Raw genomic sequence first — 24,738 nt, forward strand, 5'->3', positions numbered from 1 at the left:
AGCTTTCTGCATTCCTAAAAATGTCTTCCTGCTTTTTCTGTCCAAACAGGAGCTGATGGTAAAGCTGCATCCCCCGCCCCCCCATTTGCGGATTTAAGTCCCTCCCTTGCTCACCATCCATGAAGATGCTATCTGTGCATAAAATTAAAGGAAGGACACTGCACTTTAATATTTTGTTGCTGTTGCACAATCACACACTTCCAGTAGACTGAATTTCCCGAGAACCACATCCCGCCCTCCACGTTTCCATTTGTTCTTCCACTGCACGGCAGTTCCAAAAGCTACAACATCTCTTTAATATCCTTCAGCAGATCACTGCTCTGAACTCAAGCGTTTTCACCATATGTTACGATGTCGTGGAAAACCTGCAATCTTCCCAAGCTTTTGCTTTTCTGCCCATGTGCCCAAGCGCGGGTTGAAGCAGATATGCAACCGTCCACCTCCGAAGCAGCTCTAGGACTGCCTTCCACACATGCAGCAGCCCCGAGAACTCAAGTGTGGAGTTCCACAAGGCTCCATACAGTCTCCAATGCTCTTTAACATCTACATGAAACAGCTGGGAGAAATCATCAGGAGGTTTGGTGCTGGGTGTTATCAATATGCTGATGACATCCAGATTTACTTCTCCATGCCGACCTCATCAGGAAATGGCATCTCTTCCCTAAATGCCTGCCTGGAGGCGGTAATGGGCTGGATGAAGGATAACAAACTAAAGTTGAATCCAAATAAGACAGAGGTACTGACCGTGGGGGGACAGAGATGGTTTAGATCTGCCTGTCGTGGAGAGGGTTACACTCCCCCTGAAAGATCAGGTATGTAGCTTGGGAGTGCTCCTGGACCCAAAGCTCTCCCTGGTTTCTCAGGTTGAGCTGGTGGCCAGGAGCGCTTTTTATCAGCTTTGGCTGATACATCAGCTATGTCCATTTCCAGAGGTGAATGACCTTAAAACAGTGGTACATATGCTGGTAACCTCCAGGCTTGACCACTGTAATGCACTCTACATGGGGCTGCCTTTGTACGTAGTCCAGAAACTACAATTGGTACAGAATGCAGAAGCCAGTTTGGTCTCTGGGACCATTGTCTCTGGGACAACACGAAGGGATCACATAACACCAGTTCTGAAAGTACTGCACTGACTGTCAATATGTTTCCAGGTGAAATACAAAGTGTTGGTTATTACCTATAAAGCCCTTAACAGCTTGGGTCCAGACTATTTAAGAGAATGCCTTTGTCATATTCCCTGCCACCTCTTACAATCTTCTGGAGAGATCCAGTTACGATTGCCACCAGCTCGTTTGCTGGCGACCCAGGACCGGGCTTTCTCTGGGGCTGCCCCAGGGCTTTGGAATATGCTCCTTGCTGAAATTAGAGCATCTCCTCCTCTGTTTGCTTTCAGGAAGAACCTCAAGACACTCCTGTCTTTGCAGGCTTTCAATCAGAATCAATTTGAATAATTTTAAAGCTTGTTTTCATATTGATTTTATTCTATTGTCTTCTTATGTATTTTAATTTGTAACTTTTAAATATTTTAAATTTTGTACACCACCCAGAGATGTACATATCAGGTGGTATAGAAATATGATAGATAAATAAATAAAACCCGAGGTTTCACTGTGCAGAACATCAGTCACTGTTTGTTCCATTGTGGGGGTGGGTGGGTGGAGAGAAGGGGTGAGATGGCACAGGGAAAACTCAGAGATGCAGTTGCATCCGTGTTGTATTAGAGCAGACAAACACAAGAACGGTCATTTCTTTTTAAGGTTTTTTTCTTCTTCTTCTAGAAGCCTGCAGGATCTGGAGAAACCATATTGCAGAAGAGCAGTAGGGTGCTAGCGTACTAACAGATCTTGTTTTAATTTTCATTAAAAAGAAATTGAATGCCCTATTCAGGTCAATTTCACCTTGGCTGTGAAATGCCCCAAGCAAGTCCATTTCAACTGAGCCGGTCAATTTCACGGCAGCTGAGAAGCCCCCACAAACAAAAGCAGCAAATATTTGACAGGTATAACTCTGGCCTCCGGTGTTTTCTTAATTGATCCCCCTTTTCAGTGACGTGTCTGCAATCTTATGCATGCTTTCTTTAGCGAGCATGCATGCCATGCTTCTCCTGTTGACCGGACAATTTCCTCCATGATTTGAAGCCCAGTTTTTAGACACCTAATGGCACAGCGGAGAAATGACTTGACTAGCAAGCCAGAGGTTGCCAGTTCAAATCCCCACTGGTATGTTTCCGAGGGACTATGGGAAACACTTATATTGTGCAGCAGCGATATAGGAAAGATGCTGAACAGCATCATCTCATACGGTGTGGGAGGAGGCAATGGTCAACCCCTCCTGGATTCTACCAAAGACAACCACAAGGCTCTGGGGTAACCGATTCGAGGGCACACTTTACCTTTTAGAAATTTAAAAACTCCCTGTCGTTTCTTCTCGATCTCCTGGAGGTACAGATAGGAAGTGTACTTCTGTGCCTGCATTCAACATAACATGTGAATGACTGTACCTGTGTACAGATTTGTAACTGTGTAGACCAGGGTTTCTCAACCTTGGGCCCCCAGATGTTGTTGGGACTACAACTCCCAGAATCCCCAGACATGGCCTTTGTGGCTGGGGATTCTGGGAATTGTAGTCCAACAACATCTGGGGGCCCAAGGTTAAGAAACCCTGGTGTAGACTGTAAGAAGGGGTCTAAAAAATGGGCTAAAATTTGAAGATAGGGGCCCCAGCTCAGGGGAAGAGCATCTGCTTTGCACACAGAAGGTCCCCGGTTCAATCCCTGACAGCGTCTCCAGGTAGGGCTGGGAAAGTCTCCTGCCTGAAACCTTGGAGAGGCTGCTGCCAGTCCGTGCAGACAATGCTTAGCTAGACAGACCAGGAGTCTGACTCAGCATAAGGCAGCTTCTTAAGTTCCTAAAAGCAGGATGAAAATATAATAAATAAATAGTTGGCAGTGAGTCCAGGAGCGTGCAGTTTTCTTACACAACTCTGCATGACAAGATGGATTTGGAGCCTCGGTTTCCAACGATCGTTCTGCTTCGAGCGACCCGGGAGAAGACCCGAATGCGAATACCTGCAGCTTTGTCTAGCGTCAGTCTTGGGGCGGCTGGGAATTAGGGTGGGGTGTGGAGGCAGCCGGGGGGCAAAACCGTTTCAGCAGTGGGGGGTGGGGAGGGTGGACTGAAGTCATTCAAGCCCCCAGGGGAAAAAAGTTTCCATATCAGGCGTGAAATCGCCATGTAATCGGCACTCAAAGCAATTTGCCACATGGTGGAAGGGGGCAGGAATGGGGAGAGATGCACAAGAGAAACCCGGCAGCCTCATAGGAGAGGCAAAATGCTTTCCCACAAAATTAAAAATGGAGGAATGCTGAAACTCGGAAGGGCTTATGGTTAGCCTGCACAACAATGACCCTTCTCCAGGAAAACTCCACTGTGTGTGTTTCTGCATGAGGTACTGTTCGGGCATGCCTCCTGACGGCCAGGATGTAAGTCCACCATGGGGACTCATCCTGAGAAGCAACAGGCACCCTCCTCTCAGCCTGCTGCATCAAGAGTGACTTTTTAAAAAGAATGTCTATATTGCTTTTTATTTTAAAGAATTCCAAAATGGCATACGAAGTTTAAGGTATGTAGACAGAATATGTAAGGTAAAGAAGTGGGAATATAGGAAGCTGCCATATACTGAGTCAAACCATTGGTCTATCTAGCTCAGCATTGTCTTCACAGACTGGCAGCAGCTTCTCCAGGGTTGCAGGCAGGAATCTCTCTCCGCCATCTCTTGGAGATGCTGCCAGGGAGGGAACTGGGAACCTAGATGCTCTTCCCAGAGCAGCTCCATCCCCTAGGGGGAATCTCTTCCAGTGCTGCTCACACTTCTAGTCTCCCATTCATATGCAACCAGGGCGGACCCTGCTTAGCTAAGGGGACAAGTCATGCTTGCTACCACAAGACCAGCTCTCCTCTCCTCGAGCAAGTAAAGTGTGCCATCAAGTCAATTTCGACTCCTGGTGCCCACAGAGCCCCGTGGTTGTCTTTGGTAGAATACAGGAAGAGATTACCATTGCCTCCACCCGCGCAGTGTGAGACGATGCCTTTCAGCATCTTCCTAGATCGCTGCTGCCCGATATAGTCCCAGCGGGGCTTCGAACCAGCAACCTCCTGCTTGTTAGTCAAGCATTTCCTTGCTGCACCACTTAAGGTGGTGTAAGACCAAGCAAAACCAATAAAAACGATTCAATCGTGACCAACGCAGGATGCAGCAGAAGTGGGAGCCAATTGGAGGAAGGCAAAGTCAGAGCAGCAGCTCATGCAGAGAGACAGTGAGCAAAAGCCTCTGTCGATTAGTACTTTGGGCTCACAGAAGCCTTGAAATTATTGCATCTACTTATTACAACATCCAGCTCTACAAGGCAGGCAGCTGGCCAACGTTCTGAAATCCAGAAGAGGGGAAAGCATCAAAATCAAGATTTTAAAAAGCAATTAATCAAACAGATGGGAAACAAAACAGGAAAGTGGGTTTAATTAGACCCGTCAACAAGAAACGGCCAGAGGGCACAAACTGCAAAACACACTAAAAGGCTCTCTGGAAAGCAACCACCTTTGACCAGCACCTGAAGGTCAGCAGAAAGTGGACAGAGGAGACCTCCCATCAGAGAGAATACCATAAACGTGGTGTCACTGCCGAAAAGGCTCTGTCCCAACACTGAGATGATCTGAAGTTGAGCTTCCAAGGAAGATCTTTAAAGTATTTAATAAAAGTTCTTCCTTGCCTTCATCATCTGGAATATAACAGCCTACGGGGACCATTCCCCCCCCCCGCCGCCACCCCAAAAAACTAAACCATGGAAAGTCCACCAAGTAGTATGCAAGCTTTTCAGCTGCACAGAAACCTTTGTTCACAGGCCGATTTCTGTGCAGCTCTAAAGCTTTCATACTATTCTGTGAACACCAATGAACTCTAATCTTACTTGGTAAGGTGTGATTGTTTTGTTGTAAACCGCCCAGGGACTTGCATTTTGAGCGGTATACAAATACGCTAAATAAATAAAATAATAAATATTTAAAGTTGTGCCGCTGAGTCAGTGTCGACTCCTGGCACCCACAGAGCCCTGTGGTTGTCTCTGGTAGAATCCAGGAGGGGTTGACCATTGCCTCCTCCCGCTCAGTCCAAGATGATGTCTTTCAGCACCTTCCTGTATCGCTGCTGCCCGATATAGGTGGAAACACACCAGCGGGGATTCAAACCAGCAACCTCCTGCTTTCTCAGCAGGTTGCTTCACCGCTGCGCCATTAGGGGACTACCAGAAAGATGCTAGCCCTCAATTTCACTGACCCTATACATTTTATTTCTAAGAAATGCATCGCCACCATTTTTTTTGGTCTGTAAAAACCATTTTCTTATAGAATGGAGAGGAGATCTGGTCTCAGAGAGGAGAGCTGGTCTTGTGGTAGTAAGCATGACTGGTCCCCATAGCTAAGCAGGGTCTGCCCTGGTTGCATCTGAATGGGAGACTTGATGTGTGAGCCCTGGAAGAGATTCCCCTCAGGGGATGGAGCTGCTCTGGGAAGAGCAGAAGGTCCCAAGTTCCCTCTTCCCTGGCAGCATCTCCAAGAGAGGGCTGAGAGAGACTCCTGCCTGCAGCCTTGGAGAAGCCGCTGCCAGTCTGTGAAGACAATACTGAGCTAGATGGACCAAAGGTCTGACTCAGTATATGGCAGCTTCCTATGTTCCTATCATCTTCACCAGCTCTTCAGCTATTCCGGCACTGCTTCCAAATATTTGGAAGGGAGGGCCAAAGCAACATCAGATCACTCCCCCCCTCTTTAAAACAAAACACAAAATACACATTGTGTAAAGTAAAAGCCAAGATACCCACCCTGGCGACAGATCTATTCATTAAACTCCCCCCACCACCAGATGATGGGGTTCGGGGGGGGGAGGGAGGGGAAAGACGACAAGTCAAAGGTTAACAGGCGTCAGCAAAGGTCATGGCACTTAGACCGTGCAGAGAATTTCCAAGCTGCATGCAAGGTATTGGATGGCCCATCCATCATCCCTGCCCTCTCTGCCAGCATACTCTTTGGGAGGGATGAAGGCGGCCGTTCAGGATGATCCGGAGAGAAACGTGTGATGGGCCATTTATTTTTTAATCTTTACACCAGAGGTTCCCAACGACCCATCTTTTCGGCCAGGCTTTAGACAATCTTGAATTGGTTTTAAATGGGTGCTTAAAATGAACTGTGCATTAATGTTTACGCTGCTTTTATTTTATGATCCGTTTTGGAAGGTTTGGATTTCGGATGCAGGGCCACCCTGAGCTATTCTGGGATGGGAGGTATATAAATGAAATCAACGGTCCGGGGCCACCCGAAGCAGCAAACTGTTTGGCAAAGAGGCAAGTAGGACGGAGAAGAAAATAGCTGGGAAACGAGGAGACATGATAGAGGCGTGTAAAATTGTGCATGGAGAAGAGAGAGTGGACAGAGAGAAATCTGTCACCCACTCTCACAAAACACTAGAAGCAGGGGTCGTCCCATGAAACTGAAGGACGGGGAATTGGGGACCAACAAAAGGATGTACTTTTTCCACACAGCGCATACATCATCTATGGAATTCTTTGCCATGGGATGTGGTGATAGCCACTTGCTTGGATGGCTTTAAAAGGGGCTCGGATCAGTGTTCCCTCTAAGGCATGCGCACGTGCGCACGCTCACAAGTTTTCTGATGTCCGCTCCGTTCATTTGAGATCCCGCTCAGGTTGAATTAGAAAGACCCCACTCTGAATGCACGTCCGCACACAGTACCTTGATTCTGCCGCCCAGAACAAAACTCATTCCACACAGAGATGAAAAAAATTAGGGGGACCACTGGCTTGGATAAATTCACAGAGGAGAGGTCTATCAATGGCCACTAGTCTGGTGGCTGTGGGCCACCTCCAGCCTCAGAGGCAAGATGCCTCTGAATCCCAGTTGCAGGAGAGCAACAGCAGTAGGAGAGAGGGCATACACAGACCTCTTGCCTGTGGGCTTCTCAGAGGCATCTGGTGGGCCACTGTGGGAAACAGGATGCTGGACTAGATGGGCTTCCTTGGGCCTGACCCAGCAGGGCTGTTCTTATGTGATGCACACAAACTCTTGCACAGCCATAAAGGACTAGAAACTTCCCCCTTTAAAAAACACACACACACACACACAACCCCATGCAAGTCAAGATCCGCTGGGATGTGGCAATGCTGAGCACGCCACGCTTGAACAGATCATAAAACAAACACAGCCCTCTCTACAGACATGGAGGAATAGCAGACCAAATGGAGAAGCAGTCAGGGGGCGGGGGGGGGGCGCGGGATGGCATCCCAGCCAAAAACCACACCAGCTCCTCCCCCCTGCCCTGCGAGCGAGAAGCTTCACGAGCAACCCACAGGCGGCCAGGGTGGGCACCGCAATCTAAACAGCTTGGCTCACCCGACAGAGAAAGGGGGGGGGGGAAATGTGCACATTCCTCAACTGGAAACGAACGTGAGGGAGGCAGCTCCTTGAGATCAAAGAGGGCATGTCGGCGGGCAATCTTCCTCCGACCACCAGAACCCAAACACAGCCCCTCACCAAAGAAAGACTGCACTGTGGTGGGGAGCGGGGGAAATCTGCTGGGTTACTCAGTCCGAGGCAGAAGAGAAAGCAACACACACACAAACACACAAACACACAAACACACAAACACACAAACACACAAACACACAAACACACAAACACACAAACACACAAACACACAAACACACAAACACTCTTCCTTCACAGCAATCATTTGTTGGGCAAACACTCAAGGATGCCAGCATGGACACTCCAGCTCACGCTGACCCCACCACACTGGTCATCTAGGACTTTGGCTGCTTCTAAACCCAGCAGGGATGGGGCAAGAGCCACCCAAAGGTGGAGCAGATGGGAGACAAGCACTCCCAGACAAGCCCAACCTCGCCCCTGTGCTTACATGACAAACACAAACATTTCGCAGATGCGGGAGTCCGATTCGGACACTGCACTGTATGCACACACAAGGGTCTGTACGAGGACGATATGCCCTCTGCCGAGCATTCTTGGAATCGGTGCAGACAGGGAACCCCAACAGTCAGGACTTTCGACGTATAACCCATGAAAGGCTCATGCATTAAAATCTTCATCTAAAATGGTGCGGCTGCATTCCTTTCTTGATCTATATAATGCTGATTAGTTAGACCCTAGTCTACAAAAAGCTGGTGCTAGAATAAAATTTAAAATAAAACAGATCTGGGCCCACCAATTTAGCCTCTAATTTTTTTAAAAAAAACACCCACCAAAACACCATTGTAGCCATCTCAAGTCACGAGTTAACGAATTTAGCATCAACAGAGTTTTGTCAACTGCCATTGTGAATTATCACTGTACTTCTAAGCTGTACACAAGACGGGTCTCTTGCACTCAAAAGCCTTTTGATCCCTTTGTTTTCCCCACTGTTTCCCCCTACTCCATCTCCACACGGGCGTGTGTTTTTGTGTGTACAAACACACAAACATTTACCTTGGGTTATGGAGAAATAACTTAATCGTTAAGGTGCTTCAACAGAAGTTCTCCAAGTTGGGTCCCTACATGCTGCCGGACTCCAACTCCCATCATCCCCTGCTCTACCATTGCGGCCAGGAATGACAGGAGTTGTCGTCCAACAGCATAATCCAACACAGCCTAGAGAGATCTATAGCAGGAGGCATAAAAATATGATCCATCAGTCAATAAAAAATCTAGGGGCCCAACTCCGAGAAACCCTGTGCTTCAGGTCTTTGTTACTTTCCCCCACCTTGGAGTTCATACGGCTTCCTTCTGGAAATTGCCAGTAGATATCAAGAGCATTTCCCCCTGCGCTGACTTCTGGCAACAGAACTGGGAGGAAAGGAAAGAGACCTCTGGACTCCATCGAAGTTGCTTCAGAAAAAAATAAGTTTTGGACAGGAGCGTTGAGGCGAAAGAGAGTCTTCGAAATCTAACATTTGGGACAAAGCTCACCCTCTCCAGAAGTACCATGACCAAGTACCATGATCAGGACCTCGTAGTAGTTGGGGGGTGCTTTTTGTCACCCCCAAAGCACACACCCCTCCTGCCAAAAGTTGCCAGAAAGACGGAAAACGGAATACTCACGCCAGGTGGTGCAGGCCTCCACGGGACGGGACCCCACGGCTCAGTCTGCAGGACAGTTCAATGAAAGCCCCCAGCGATGTCCCTGACCTGCAACAAGGCAGGCTAACCCTAACCCCACGGCCCCAGGCCCTTAAGAGCAAAAAGGTCTCTTTGGCCCCTAAGAGGCTAAAAGGCAACTTCCGCGTGTGTGTGCGCTGGACACTCCAAGGGGAAGACCATTCGCCTCGTTCCCTCGCTGGTATATCCAGGGGTCCAGACTGCCCCCAGACCTCCCCTTTCCAAAGGTTGCCTCCAGGAGTTTTCGGCCTGCCCCAAGAGCGAGCAGGACAAAGAGGTGACCTCTGGCCTTTGTCTCCGTCACCGGCAACCCAGAGGGGGTTGAGCGGGGATGGGCGGGCCGAGAGGGATCAGGGATAAGGTTTCCTTCCATTCAGCATCTCCCAACTGGCAGGGCAGAGAGGTCTGCCTTGCATCTGCAAAAGCATCTAGATCAAAGCGCAGTGCCTCCAGCTCCACCCTGGCTCCTCTAAAGGAGACACTATTTTAATTATTTTTTAAAAAAACTAAACTAAACTAAAGATCGGCTTACCCCATTTGGGAAAGATACAGGAGAGGTTACTCCCGGGTTACTCAAATCTTTGCCAAACTGCCGACAGCCAGACTGCAAGGCTTGGCCAGTCATTTCGGAGTGGAACAGTCCTTGGTCCCACTCGGAAACTTTGACCTGTGGCGACACAATTCCGCACGGCGGCCCGTCAACGACGCTGCTCTCCGATCTTCTGGCCATGGTTTTATTCCCGTTATGTCTCCATCTGCTTCTTCAGAGCAGTGGAGAGGTCGGGGAAGAGCGAATCAAGATTCAAAAAGGATTTCGGCAGGCTCAAGCGGGAGGTCAAAACCGAGAAGATGGGACAGAAATCAATGCAAAGCCCTGCACTTAGGTAAGAAAAATCAAATGCACATACCTGTATTTACCCAAAGATGACTCTGAATTTAAGATGCCCCCTTTAAAAGTAGATGTTAAATACAGGTTATTCCTGCATCTAGGAGTGTGCCCGAACCGTGGATCGGAGCACGGTTCAAGCACCTTTGGGGAGTGGTGCAGGGGAGCCTTAAGAAAGAGGAGAGCAGGTGGTCGCTATTTGAGGGGTCAGCAGGGTGTCCACACAATGGTGACAGCGCATGCGCGGACGCCATGTGCGTGCTAATGCCGCCCCAGCGGGAAGCTGCATGGGGCAGCGGAGAGCAGGAAAGGACCAGTTCTCCTCTCTCTGAAGGCTCCCCCGTACCGCTCCCAAAAGGTGCTTGAACCGCGCTCCGATCCGCGATTCGGGCACAGGCAGGAGTCTCTCTCAGCCCTGTCTGGAGATGCCAGGGAGGGAATCTGGGACCTTCTACAAGTAAGCAGGCAAGTGCTCTTCCCAGAGCGGGCCCATCCCCGAAGGGGAATTGCTTACAGCGATGTAGTCTCCCATCCAAATGCAAACCAGGGCAGACCCTGCTTAGCAAAGCGGGTGATTCATTTTACTGGTGTTGTGGTAGCAGGCACGAGCACAGGACTGCAGCCTGCACAGAGTTTTTAAAAGTGGATGCCACACAGCATTGTTCCCCAACCAGGCAAGCAAAGCGATCATAACATCAAACAAAAACTCTTGCTAATGCACTGAGCAGGCGGTTGGTCTAGATGACCTCCAAAGACCCTTCCAGCTTTAATAGCCCCCCAGTTCTGCGAAATGAAGAATGGGCCATCATGCCTGCTCAGAAGTGAGAAGCAGGGAGGTGGGGATGGCCCATGATCTTCATGGGGGGCGCCCCACTAAGTCGAGGAGGTCGCTTCAAGGGGTGGGTGGGTCGTCTCTGTGCGGGAGGAATCGGACATCAATTGCCCCCTTTGCTAAGCAGGGTCTTCCCTGGTTTGCTTTTGGATGGGAGACTACATGCAAGTGCTGTCAGATATTCCCCTCAGGGCAGGGGTGGGGAACCTTAGCCCTCCAGCTGTTTTTGAACTACAACTCCCATCATCCCCAGCCTGGGGATGGTGGGTTGTAGTTCAAAAACAGCTGGAGGGCCAAGGTTCCCCACCCCTGCCCTGAGGGGATGGGGACGTGGCTCCGTGGAAGAGCATCCACTTTGCACACAGAAGGTCCCAGGTTCCCTCCCGAGCAGCATCTCCAGACAGGGTTGAGAGAGACTCCTGCCTGAATCCTTGGAGAAGCTGCTGCCAGGCAGTGCAGGCAACTCTGAGCAAGATGGATCAAGGGGCCGACTCGGAATAAGGCAGCTTCCTACAGTCCTAGGACTTGCTGCCATCTCTAGCCACCTTGCCTGCCCAGTAGCCACCACTCTACAGTTCTGGTATTCCGATTCTAGGGCATCAGACAAGGAGCAGGGGGCAGTCCCGGGTTCTAATCCCTGCTCAGCTACAAAATTCACGACTGTTGCCTTTTTCTCCCCCTACCCCTGTGCTGCATTATGCCCTCTGCCTGTTCAAAAGGGTGTGGGGGGAGCAGGAACTGGGGCAGCAGGAACTGATCAATACTCTGCCCCCAAAGAGGCCTGCTGGTTAGGTCTCTGGATGAGTCCCTGCTCTCAGCTGGCCTTACTCCAGTCAGGAGTTTTTCAAAACACAGGCTGGGCAGCCTTTTGCCTGGGAGGTCATAGCGGACTCAGAGACGTCCAGAGCCCCTTCCAATTCTATGCCGTGCACCCAAAACAGTGACTCGTGCAGAGACACAAAGGAGAGACTCTTCTGAAGGTTTGCAACTTTCCCTTGGACCTTTAAAGCTGGAGGCAGCAGCTGACTGAAGTGTCCAGAAGCTCCTTCATTCATTCATTCCTCAGGGCACACTGATTGACTGATTAAGTGCCATCAAATCGGTGTCGACTCTTAGCGACCACATAGATAGATTCTTTCCAGGATGATCTGTCTTCAGCTTGGCCTTGAAGGTCTCTCAGTGGTGCCTTCATTGCTGTTATTATCGAGTCCATCCACCTTGCTGCTGATCATCCTCTTCTTCTCTTTCCTTCCACTTTCCCCAGCATTATGGACTTCTCAAGGGAGCATAATGTGTCCAAAGTGTGATAGTTTGAGCCTGGCCATTTGTGCCTCGAGTGGAAATTCTGGATTGATTTGTTCTGTGATCCCTTTGTTTGTTTTCCTGGCAGTCCCTAAAAATGTAGGGTGTATTGAGTACCACTGTCCACGGTATTCTCAAGAGTCTTTTCCAGCACCAAAGTTTCAAAGCATCAATGCTTTTTCTACCTTGCTTCTTCGAAGTCCAGCTTTCGCATCCATAGAGTGTCACAGGGAAAACCATTGTCCAAACGATTCCAATCTTTGTAGGTGTAGACACGTCACAGCATCTAAATCTCCTTTCCAAGGCCTTCCTTGCAACCCTATCAAGTGCTAGTCTGCGGCGTCTTTCTTGACTGCTGGATCCTTGACTGTTGACCGTCAATCCTAAAAGGCAGAAGCTCCCCACCACTTCAATACCTGCACACTAGCAGGTCTCAAAAATCATGCTAGAGTGCTCAGTCACACAGTTTGAGAAGGGCGGTATGGGAAGGATACTTCGGGAAGGTGCCCTATGATCAAAGATTATGCCCCTGCCAGAACGGTGAAGTGGAGACTACGGAACATCTGACGCCGAAATGTAGATTTTATACTGAATTAAAGGGAAAGCTTCTCTCCCCTCTATTAATTCATTACAATTCTAATTGCCCTTCTGATGGGGACGAGGTCCTTTTTCTGCTTACTGCTAAGTCAGAGTACGTTTACAGGAGGGTAGCAAAAAAATTTTTCATAGCAAGCAAAATTCAGTTTAGAGTGATTGAGGCACGAGATGCCAGGCTGTGCATTTCAGATTAACCAGTTTCATTTGAATGAAATTAGTCATGTATACGGTATTTGAAGGTATTAATGTTTTTTGTATTTTATTATTGTTGTTTCTTTTTCTTGTATTTATGCTGGCCTTGGGCCGAAATAAACAAATACAGACATACATAAAGTTTGAGAAGGACTGCTCTGTGACAGCCACTAGAGGGCGATACTGGCTTACTAATTCAGGAATCCCCTTTTGCAGTCCTTAAATTTTCCAGCAACCCAGCCCAGCCGCAGGCACAACAACATTCTTCAACAACTTGCCATGCCACCAACAGGCCTCTGTGCATATTCACGAAGCCGGGGGGGGGGCGCCTGCTGGGTCCATCAACCCCACTTACCACTTCAGCAAGAAAATTAAAAATATTCACCAGAGAACACACCAATTCGCACACAATACTTTAAAAGAGCAGCACTGCCCAAACGCATGCTAACTGCCACATTACGGCAGGGGCGTCCCAACTCTGGTTGCCCCGATGGTGTTGGACTACAACTCCCATCATCCCCTGCACCACAGCCCTAACTTAACTGCATCAACGCTGCTATTCTCAGGGGCCAGTTTCTGGGAAGGAAGGCTTTAGCGAAGGGTCTCTCAACTGGTGGTACTCCAGATGTTGATCAACTACAAATCCCATCATCCCCAGCCACAATCAATTGTAGAAATTGCATTTCTGCTGCCAGGGATTGAACCTGAGACCTTCGGCATGCGAAGAAGGTGCTCAACCATAGCGTACAGCCCCATCTCCTAAAGGTCATGTTCTACAGCGCCCAGATGCAGTCACCCATCCAAGTGCAAACCAGGGCAGACCCTGCTTAGCAAAGGAGACACCTTATTTATTTATTTATATCCCGCTCTTCCTCCAAGGAGCCCAGAACAGTGTACATGGTTATGTTTATGCTCACAACCACCCGGTGAGTTAGGCTAGGCTGAGAGATGCACGACTGGCCCAGAGTCACACAGAGTGCTTCATGGCTGAAGGGGAATTTGAACTCGGGTCTCCCTGGTCAACACTAACCACTACACCACACTGGCTCTCATGTTCATTACCACAAGACTAAGCAGGAACAGAAGTTAACACACATGAAGAGCCTCTTGGGAGGAGAGCTGGTCTTGTGGTAGCAGGTATGACTTGTCCATTTTGATAAGCAGGGTCCACCCTGGTTGCATATGAATGGGAGACTTGATGTGTGAGCACTGCGAGATATTTCCCTTAGGGGATGGGACCACTCTGGGAAGAGCAGAAGGTTCCAAGTTCCCTCCCTGGCTTCTCCAAGATAGGGCTGAGAGAGATTCCTGCCTGCAACCTTGGAGAAGCTGCTGCCAGTCCGTGAAGACAATACTGAGCTAGATGGACCAAGGGTCTGACTCAGTATACGGCAACTTCCTATGTTCCTATGAAAGAGAAGAAAGCTGGTCTTGTGGTAGCAAGCATGGACTGTCCTTATTCATAAGCACGATCTGCCCTGGTTTGCATTTGAATGGGAGACTACATGTATGAGCACTGTAAGATCTTCCCCTTAGGGGACGGAGCCGCTCTGTATGCTTGCATGCAGAAGGTTCCAAGTTCCGTCCCTGGCAGCATCTCCAAGAAAGGGCTGGGAAAGACTCCTGCCTGAAACCTTGGAGAAGCCACTGCCAATCTGTGTGTAGACGATACTAAGCTAGATGGACCAAGGGTCTGACTCAGTATATGGCAGCTTCCTATGCTCATGTGAACATTTCTTTAAATAAAAATTATATATATATCCTAGTACAATCTCCCATCCACCCTTCTCTCTAGGACTCCAGTGGGCAGGTGCGAGGCCCAGAATCTCCTCCTGTGCCCCTTCCCCTTACCTGGACGGTCTGCCGATCGGGGATGCCGCTGTACACCGAGATCTGGGGTCCCGCCTGGCGCCCGTTGCTGGTGGTGGTGGCGGCACTGGCGCTGCTGGAGGGAGGGGGGGCCTGCAGCTGCTCGTTCTCCATGGTAACCATCCAGCGCACCCCGCAGGCCAGGAAGGATGGCTGAAGGCCCAGGCGGTGGGAAGGGCGAGGCCGGCGGGTGCAATAAACCTGGGAGGAGAGACAAGCAAGGGGTTCAGTCTCAAGACCCGAGTGCTAATCCTACCTCAGCGCCTCCAGGGAGACGCAGCACTTACCTAGTACCACCCAGACACTCCAGGAATGGAGCACAATCGCATTTTAAGTCAACAGTTTATTTGCAAAAAGAATCCAAATCTCGGGTGAGGCATTTGACCCTTAAATTGTATCGTATAAATGGTTCCCAAGTAAAGTTGAATTTGTCATCCGAAACATTCTTTATGTATGGAGGAGATTGTTGCCACGGATGCATATTCCCAGAGGTTTAAGTTGCCACCCTTCTAACATTGGAACTGAGTGTGTGTTCCAATAGGGAGCATAAAGAATCCTAGCAGCAGTTATCACATTTAAATGCAAAAGCTGCCTTTCATCCTGGGGACCCCAAGGCAATATACAGACAAAAGATACTTAACAGAGGGGTGGACTAGAAGACCTCCCAGGTCCCTTCCAGCTCTAAAATTCTATATCATGGAAACGAGTTAAACACACAATTGGCACAGTACAAAGAAATAGCAGCCATATTTATTTAAACTTATAGATTCTTCTAAGTATCCCCACAAGATCTCTAGCCTACATTTCCCCCCTGTCCATTCATTCCTGTCCATTCTTGCCTGTTTATTTTATTTTTACAATTATATCCCACTTTTCCTCCAAACAGCCCAGAGCAGTGTACAGGGTTATGTTTATCCCCACAACAACCCTGTGAATTAGGTTCAGCTGAGAGATACAACTAGCCCAGAGTCATCCAGTGAGGTTCATGGATGAAAGGGAATTTGAACTCGGGTCTTCCCGGCGTTGACTAGTTGCCTGTAGGTGGTTCTGACTTGCCACTGGTAAGCAAGTGCTTAAAAGCCTGTTGTGGAGTTCTTCCATCACCATCAAGTCCAATAGTCAAAACACAGCGTTAAAGCTATTTACAACTAACAGGCTGTGTACATAGCCTGTTAGGAGGGAGGGTCTCAGGTCCTAATCGACTTTACTCCTACTTGACTTAATAACTAACCCTCACTCCACTATTCACGGTTACAAAACCAGGCATTTCTGCTTTATAGGAAAACGCATCTTTTCATAGGAATGGAATACGTACAAAATTACACAATTCACCTTTGCAACTCATCCACACGCAGGACCATTGCCTGAATTTTCTTCTTCAGAGTTAAGTCCCATGGGGTTTCATTCTTACTCCCAAGGAAGTGTGTTTAGGATTACAGCCTTAATCCCATTTTCAACATATTAATTCACTAATTTTTGTTTTTACCCTGCTTCACAGCAGTGCTCCCAACAAAGCCTCCAAAATCCATATCAGTACAGTAACAAGTTGTTCTAGTAAAAACTAATCAGTCTACTTTCCTTTCACCATCCCTGCAACTGGACTAAATTTGGTCCAAATCGGTTAGGCTGTTCACAAGTTAGCCCACTTGCACCTCAAATGTTCATGTGTCCGCCATCTTGAATTGGGGTGGACCACATCAAGAAACTACGCGTTTGAGGTGTCCCTACAACTGTACCAAATTTGATCTAAATTTGTTCCCACTTGCACCTCAAACGTTCACGTGTCCGCCATCTTGAATCAGGTGGATGGCATTACGAACTATGCCCTTGAGCCATCCCTACGTGTCCCTACACCTGTCGCAAGTTTGGTTCAAATCGGTAAGGAGGTTCACAAGATAGCCCAATTGCGCCTCAAATGTTCACGCATCCGCCATCTTGAACTGAGGTGGATGAGGTGTCCCTACAACAGTACCCAATTTGGTTCATACTGGTCGAGTCATTGCGCTGTTGATGGGGCGGGGGGACGGTGGCAAGGCTCAGACTTCTGACTCAGAAGAGTCAGAGCAGGAACGGGAGGATTCGCCTGCTAGTGAGGGCTCAGAGGCACAGCAACAGGATTGGGGAGGGAGACCAGACTCTGGAGCTGAGGATTCAGAACAGCTGCCAGACATGATTTCTGAGGAGGAGGCGGCTGGGATTTCACCTGTCTTGAGAAGACGCCTCAAGAGGAAAGCTCAGTGGGAGTCACGCAGGCGCAGGAGATCCCAAGAGAGGAAGCAGAAGTGCTGACTCGGGGAAGCCTGATTGGCTGCTGGTTCTCTTGAGCCATATATATTTAGCAGTCTGTCAACTGCTCAGATGCTGTTAGCAACTTTTGCTGACTGCAGACCGTGTGCTATTTTGAATTTCAAACTTTTCCAAGTTCCAGTTTGCCCTTGTTTGTGCTTTCCTGCTTTGTTCCGTTAATTCCTTGTTCTAGTGTCCGTTCTTTTTCAATTCCTTGCTCTGTGTTTTCTTTTCAGTTATTACTCAGTTATTGTTAGAGGAGGGTACCTAGTTCAGTTCACGGTACCTAATTCATTTACTACTTTCTCTGTGAGCCTTTTATTTCCTTTGTGTAGCTTCGCTGCTACTTTCTGTTAACTCACGGGGCAGTACTGAAGGGGGTTGTAAATCCTGTTGGGTTAGCCGAGCTAACAGATTCACGACAGACAGACAGACCAAAGGACACACGGGCGGACAGGTGATTTCTTAAGCCTACTGGAAAGTAGGCTAAACACTCATCTAGAAACAAAGAATATTTGATAATAAGCAGCAGTGAATCGTAGCAGTCGGAAACATTACACAGGAAGCTGCCATATACTGAGTCAGACCATAGCTCCATCTAGCTCAGTATTGTCTACCCAGACTGGCAGCAGCCTCTCCAAGGTTGCAGGCAGGAATCTCTCTCAGCCCTCTCTTGGAGATGCCGCCAGGGAGGGAACTTGGAACCTAGATGCTCTTCCCAGAATGGCTCCATCCCCTGAAGGGAATAGCTTCACATGTGCTCATACATGTACAGTGCTCATACATGTAGTCTCCCATTCAAATGCAAACCAGAGCAGACCCTGCTTAGCTAAGGAGACAAGTCATGCTTGCGACCACCAGACCAGCTCTCTTCAATTGCAGCACCAAAGTCAACCCACTTCAGTCACTGCATAAGGGCCGGCCAAATGCTAACTTTCCTGGATGCACGGAACGCGCCCGGAAATCCACCCATGCTCAGTGGTGGAGGGTGGGGGAGAATACTTAGGCTGCTCATACGGGCAGCCTGTGGTGAGAAAGCACCTCAAGAGAGCAGAAGAAGAGTAGCAGGCAGACAGTTCCACTGGGAACGTGTTCTCAGTACACCCCAAAGAAGAACGTTTGGGGCGTTTGCCAAGAATTTGCTGGGGAACGGGTTCATTCCACAGCAAGAAGTCCTAATTTATTCTAATTCCGGAGGAGGCGGAGGAGGAGGAGGAGGAAAGAGCCCATCTGCTCAAAGGCACCTACATAAGAACAGCCCTGCTGGATCAGGCCCAAGGAGGCCTATCTAGTCCAGCATCCTGTTTCGCACAGTGGCCCACCAGATGCCTCCGAGAAGCCCACAGGCAGGAGTTGAAAGGGGCCTGCCCTCTCTCCTGCTGTTGCTCCCCTGCAACTGGGATTCAGAGGCATCGTGCCCGAGGCTGGGGGTGGCCTCTAGCCACCAGACTAGTAGCCATTGATTTGATAGACCTGTCCTCCATGAATTTGTCCAAGCCTCTGTTAAAGCCATCCATGCTGGTGGCCATCACCACATCCCATGGCAAAGAATTCCATAGATTAATTATGCGCTGGGTGAAAAAGTACTTCCTCTTGTCAGTCGTAAATTTCCCAGCCTTCAGTTTTATGGGGTGACTCCGCTGGGACTATATCGGGCAGCAGCAATCTAGGAAGATGCTGAAAGGCATAATCTCATACTGCGCGGGAGGCAGCAACGGTCAACCCCTCCTGTATTCTACCGAAAACCGCCACAGGGCTCAGTGGGAGCCAGGAATCGGAATCGACTTGACGGCACACTTTGCCTTTACCCTGGTTCTAGTGTGTGAGAGAGGGAGAAAATTTTATCTCTAGCAACTATCTCCATTCCATGCATGATTTTATGCACCTCGATCATGTCTCCCCTTGGTCACCCCTTTTCCAGACTAAAAAGCCCCAGATTCTGTAGACTAGCCTCAACAGGAAGGTGCTCCAGGTCCCTGATCATCTCTTGCTTGCCCTCTTCTGCACCTTTCCCAGTTCTACAATATCCTTCTTAAGATACGGTGATCAAAACTGTACGCCGTACTCCAGAGGCGGCTGCACCACAAATCTAGATGCATAACTGCAGAATGTCAAGAGCTGGAAGGGACCTTGGAGGCCATCTAGACCAACCCCTTGCTCACTGCAGGAAACTGCTACATCTCTGACAGATGCTTGTCCACCCTCCCTCTGAAAGCCTTCAGCCAAGGTGAGGCCACCACGGCATGAGGCAGACAGTTCCACTGGCCAACAGCTCTTACACTTACAAGCTTCTTCCTAATGTCCAGCCTAAACCTGCTTCTACGGTCAACCCGTTGGTTCCAGCTCTGCCCTCAGGAGCAACTCAGAACGAGTCCGCCCTTTCTTCGAGGTGAGAGCCCTTCAGATATGTGGTGTAGTGGTTAGAGTGTTGGACCAGGAGTGGGGAGATCCAAGTTCAAATCCCCCATTCAGCCACGTAACTCACGGGGTGACTCTCTGAGCCAGTCAGGTACCTCTCAGCCTAACCTACCTCGCAGGATTGTTGTGAGGATAAACATATGCATGTACACTGATCTGGGCTCCTTGGAGGAAGAGTGGGATATAAATGAGAACAAACAAACAAAACACTTTGTCTTCTCTTGGCGAAACACACCCAGCTCACTCAACCACTCCACACCCTCTCCATCTGGGTCGCCCTCCAATTTATCCACCCCTTTCTTAAAATGCAGGGGCCCCAGAACTGGACACAGTATTCTAAGCGAGGTCTGATCAGCACAGAATAGAGTGGAAAGATGACTCCCGATGATCGGGACAGGATGCTTGTTAATGCAGCCTGGAATTGTATTGGCTTTTTATGCAGCTGCATCACGCTGCTGGCTCAGGTTTAATCTGCTGTATGCTAAGACACTTCGGCCCCTTTCCCCATGCATTGCTGCTAAGCTCGGCCTCCCCTGTCCTGTACATCAGTCATTTGTGGCCTAAAAGGAAAACAGGAGTAAAACTTCCTTGCTTCCATGTGAAGCTTCCTTGCCTGGAAGTGGACAGGCCGATACCTCCAGGAAACAATCAAGCCACGCATGAAGCTCATGCCCATCCCCACCCGCAACTTTATACCCAGCACCTGACATTCAGAGGTATACTGCTTTTGTCCATGGAAGTTCCATTTAGCTGCAGACTTCTCCGTCAATAGATTCTAGCGGGATCAAACAGAAGTGGGCCCACCTGCCCCAACATCATGCTTCCAACAGAGGTCAGCCAAATGCCTCTGGGAAGCCAAAAGCAGGATGTGAAGGCAACAGCCCTTCCCCTTGTTCAGATACCTTCTGTATCTGAACATGGAGGCTCAATTCAGTCATCATGGTTAGTAGCCACTGAGAGACCTCTGTGCCATGGATTTTGGCCATATTATTTTTCACAGCCACCCCAGATCTAGTGGCAGGGAGTCCCAAATGCTGATTACGCATTGTGTGAAAATTGCTTTCGCTTTTAAGCCTCCCATCAGCTTTTGAGGTGACCTCGACTTCTATATTATCTCCTCTCTTTTTTTGGCAGCGTAAACAGTTTGGAGAATGTTGCTGAAAAGCCATAAATCACCATCTATGGGAGGCCTCCATTCAGATGACTTGTGTTTAAAAGTTTCTCTCGTATTTCCCTCCCGACACACGACTTCGATAATATTTTTTTCCCCTCGACGCAAAATCCCTGCTGGTTTCAGCCTTCCATCCTCCCAAAGGTGCTCAAGCCCTTGATCACTTGGGCTGCCCTTTTCTGCATTCCTCCTGTTCCCAAAATCAAAAAGGGCAGACGGTATTTCAGAGAGCCGGGCAGAAGCAAAATCAGCCACCAGCATACAGTTCAGCCCAGCAGCCGCCTCTCCCCGGGAATCTAAAACCTGCCGGCAACTTTTGCTCTGCCACCCTGAGGTCTAGAAACTTGCTTTGTACAATTAGGAAGCCTGGACACCTCGGAAAGCTCGTGTTCGCATGGCCAGGCTGAACACACACAGCCCTGACCCTAAGAGCCTGCTCTTTCACATGCCTCACAGTTCCCCCCCATTGCAAAAATCAACACACACACACCCCAATTCACACAACCCCCTCTGGAGACATTCGCCACCTACCTTGCCACCTACATCCGCATCTGGATGCTGGGGTTTGGGGAACGGGCCAGAAGGTGTACGCGCCGTCACCAGGGGGCTGGCGGGACCCCCATCCGGCCTGTCAGGGGTCCGCACTCAGCCCACAAGCGTCCTCTTCCCAGAGCAGACCCCAAACTTGCCTGGGAAGGGGGCTGCCTCTGCACCCTTGCCATGGGGCAAGACCCAGGCGGGGGGGGACCACGGTCACCAGAGTCTCTGCTCGGAGGATGCTTGCGCCATGCTCAGGAGCGCATCCCACCGACGACGATCCGTCTTTGTTCCCCGCCCTCCACCCCCCCTCCTCCTCCCCACAGCCCTGCAATCAGTGTGTGTGTGTGTGTGTGTGTGTGTGTGTGTGTGTGTAGGGGGGAGATACAGAAAAATAAAGGAGAGCCTAATTTCCTGATGATTACGAGGTCGCTTAGCAACGGCCAATCCAAGCCTCGGCTTTTTGCCTGCAGTATTTCATGCAAATAGTTCCGGAGGGGGTTCCCCCGCCTCGCCCCCCCCCCCCGCCCCCCCGCCCCACACAGACTCCTTTAATCTCACAGGGTCAACCAAGCGGCTGAGACGGAGTCCCGGGGGACATGTTAGAGGCTGATATCAGCCTCGCAGGGGTGTAAAGATGGCGGGTCCAGGAGCGAGCATCCCTTGCGGGGTGGAAGGAGAAGCAGGATCAAGGCGGGCACAGCTGCAGGCCGGCCCTGCAAGGGGGTGGGGGTGAGGGGGCAGGAGGGCTGCCGTGATTTACCCTGTTCCAGACCCGTTGAGGGACGCGCCACTGTCAAGCGTTCGGCCAGGATCCCGTTCCCCAACCATGGGAATGCCGGAAGCAGCCCGAGTCAGACCCTTGGTCCAGCTAGCTCAGTATTGTCTTCACAGACTGGCAGCGGCTTCTCCAAGGTTGCAGGCAGGAGTCTCTCTCAGCCCTATCTTGGAGGGAACTTGGGACCTAGATGCTCTTCCCAGAGTGGCTCCATCCCCTAAGAGGGGAAGATCTTCCAGTGCTCACACTTCTAGTCTCCCATTCATATGCAACCAGGGTGGACCCTGCTTAGCTAAGGAGACAAGCCATGCTGCCAGGGAGGGAACTGGGAACCTTCTGCATGCAAAGGTATGGATGCTCCTGATGAACATTTGCTGCGGCTTCCTGAGTCAGACCTTTGGTGCATTTAGTTCAGTATTGTCCACCCTGAACGGCAGCAGCTTCTCCAAGATTCTGGGCAGGAGTTTCTCCCACCCCTACCTCGAGGTGCTGCCGTGTGTGTGTGTGTGTGTGTGTGTGTGTGTGTGTGTGTGTGTGTGTGTGTGAATCTGGGGTCTTCCCCATGCCACGCAGATACCCTATCACTGCCCCCATCCCCAAAATAACATCCAATCATTGTAAACCGCCCAGAGACGCAAGTTTTGGGCAGTATAGAAATATTTTAAGTAAATAAAAAAGCAAAGAAGATAACTTGAATTCGCCCGAAATGTTAATAATAATAAAACAGAGCATGTAGGAAGCTGCTTTCTACCGAATCTGACAACTGGCCCCTCTAGCTCAGTGTTGTCTTCCCAGACTGGCAGCGGCTTCTCCGAGACCACAGGCAGGAATCTCTCTCCCAGCCCTATCTTGGAGATGCTGCCAGGGATTGAAGCTGGGACCTCCTGCACGCAAAGCAGATGCTCTACCGCTGAGCTACGGCCCCTCTCCTCTTAATAGGGAGCTGCTTTCTACTGAGTCAGACCCTTGGTCCACCTTGCTCAGTATTGCCTACACAATTTAAGGGACCGTCTTCAGACACCAAGAGTATTTAAGAGAATGTTGTCTCCTTTATAAGCCTCTCTGCCCATGGAGATCACCCAGAGAGGTCCATCTGCAGTTGCCACTGGCTTGCCCAGTGGCTACTCAGGGACATCTAGTGGCTTCTCTGTTTCCACCCCGGGACTCCCAACTGAAAGAAGAGCATCCTCAGCTTTTTAAAAGATTCTTATGACATATTTATTCAGCCAAGCTTTTTAACAACAACAACAACAGGAAGAAATATTTATACACCACTTTTCAACAAACATTTCCAAAGCCGCTTACACAGAGAAATAATAAATAAGATGGCTCCCTGTCCCCAAAGGGCTCACAATCTAAAAAGAAACATAAGAGACGCCAGCAACAGCCACTGGAGGGATGCTGTGCTGGGGACGGAGAGGGCCAGTTGCTCTCCCCCTGCTAAATAAAGAGAATCGCCACATTAAAAAGGTGCCTCTTTGCCCAGCTAGCAGGGGTCTTAACTGGAATTGTGGTTGCAAATCGTTTAGATGCCTTGATTTCACTTTTAATTTGTTCGATATTTGCTGTAAACTGTCCAGAGACAGGAGTCTTTAAAAATACAACACTGACTGGCAGCAGCTTCTTCAAGGTTGCAGGCAGGAGTTTCTCCCAGCCCTACCCAGAGATGCTGCCAGGAAGGGAACCGGGGACCTTCTGCATTACGAGCAAGGGCTCTACCACTGAGCTATGGACCGACACCCATCCAAATGCAAGCCAAGGCAGTCCCTGCTTAGTGCCGGAGACAATTCACGCCTGCTACCACAAGACCTTTGCTCCTGAGCAGGGCTGTGCATACACCTGTACTAGCCACCAGCCCAGACCCTGAGACATCATAACCCAAAACATGCACGCTCAAAGAAGCCAGGTTCTGCAGCCCGTAGATACGATGCAAGGTTAACCTTTTCCTGGGGTCCGTGCAAGATTCTTCCTCGTTTTGCTCAGCACGGGGGGAAAGCTACACATTGTGCACGGCGCTAGAAATCTAGCAACACAGAAGTTGCCTTATGCAGAGTCAAACCATTGCTCCATCTAGCTCAGCGCTGCCTGACACTGACTGGCAGCAGCACTGCCTACCCTGACTGGCAGCGGCTTCTCCAAGGTTGCAGGCAAGAGGCTCTCCCAGGCCTGCTGAAGATGCTACAAGGGATTGATCCTGCATACAAAGCCTGGACTGAGCTACAGATGACGCTGCCGTATACCGAGTCAGACCCTTGGTCCACCTAGCCCAGTATTGTCTACACTGACTGGCAGCAGCTCTCCAGGGTTTCAGGCAGGAGTCTGTCCCAGCCCTACCGGGAGATGCTGCCAGTGAGCAAACCTGGGACCTCCTGCAGGCAGAGCAGAAGCTCTGACCCTATCTCCGAAAGGGAATACCATACAGCGTTCACATGTAATCACCCATCCAAACGCAAAACAAGGCAGGCCCTTGCTTAGAAAAAGAGGACAATTCATGCTTGCTACCACAAGGCCAGCTCTCCCCTCCACACAGCCACTTCTTTAGCTTTGGACTGTTAATCTGATCTTATCCTTATTTTTCTATATCAACTGCTTTGAGAACTTCTTCACTGAAAGGCTGTGTGTGTGTGTATGTGTGTGGTGTGTGTATGTGTG

General features: G+C 49.7%; 1 protein-coding gene across 3 annotated transcripts in view; it reads right to left on the reverse strand.

Moving 5' to 3' along the window:
* The window catches only part of PHC2 (polyhomeotic homolog 2), a 91,338-nt gene that overhangs the window by 53,182 nt on the left and 13,418 nt on the right, over positions 1–24,738 (reverse strand). For 2 of the 3 annotated variants that reach the window (XM_053281512.1, XM_053281510.1), the window contains exons 1-2: positions 21,303–21,573; positions 14,879–15,097 (exon numbers count right to left, since the gene is read on the reverse strand). In XM_053281512.1, the coding sequence (XP_053137487.1) occupies positions 14,879–15,019 (141 nt within the window). In that variant the 5' untranslated portion in view covers positions 15,020–15,097; positions 21,303–21,573. Of the gene's footprint in view, positions 1–14,878; positions 15,098–21,302; positions 21,574–24,738 lie in introns of those variants that run through there. The other variant, XM_053281511.1, reaches the window with a different exon arrangement.

The sequence above is a fragment of the Hemicordylus capensis genome, chromosome 16 (genome assembly GCF_027244095.1).
Source record: "Hemicordylus capensis ecotype Gifberg chromosome 16, rHemCap1.1.pri, whole genome shotgun sequence".
In the NCBI taxonomy this organism is placed as follows: Eukaryota; Metazoa; Chordata; class Lepidosauria; order Squamata; family Cordylidae; genus Hemicordylus; species Hemicordylus capensis.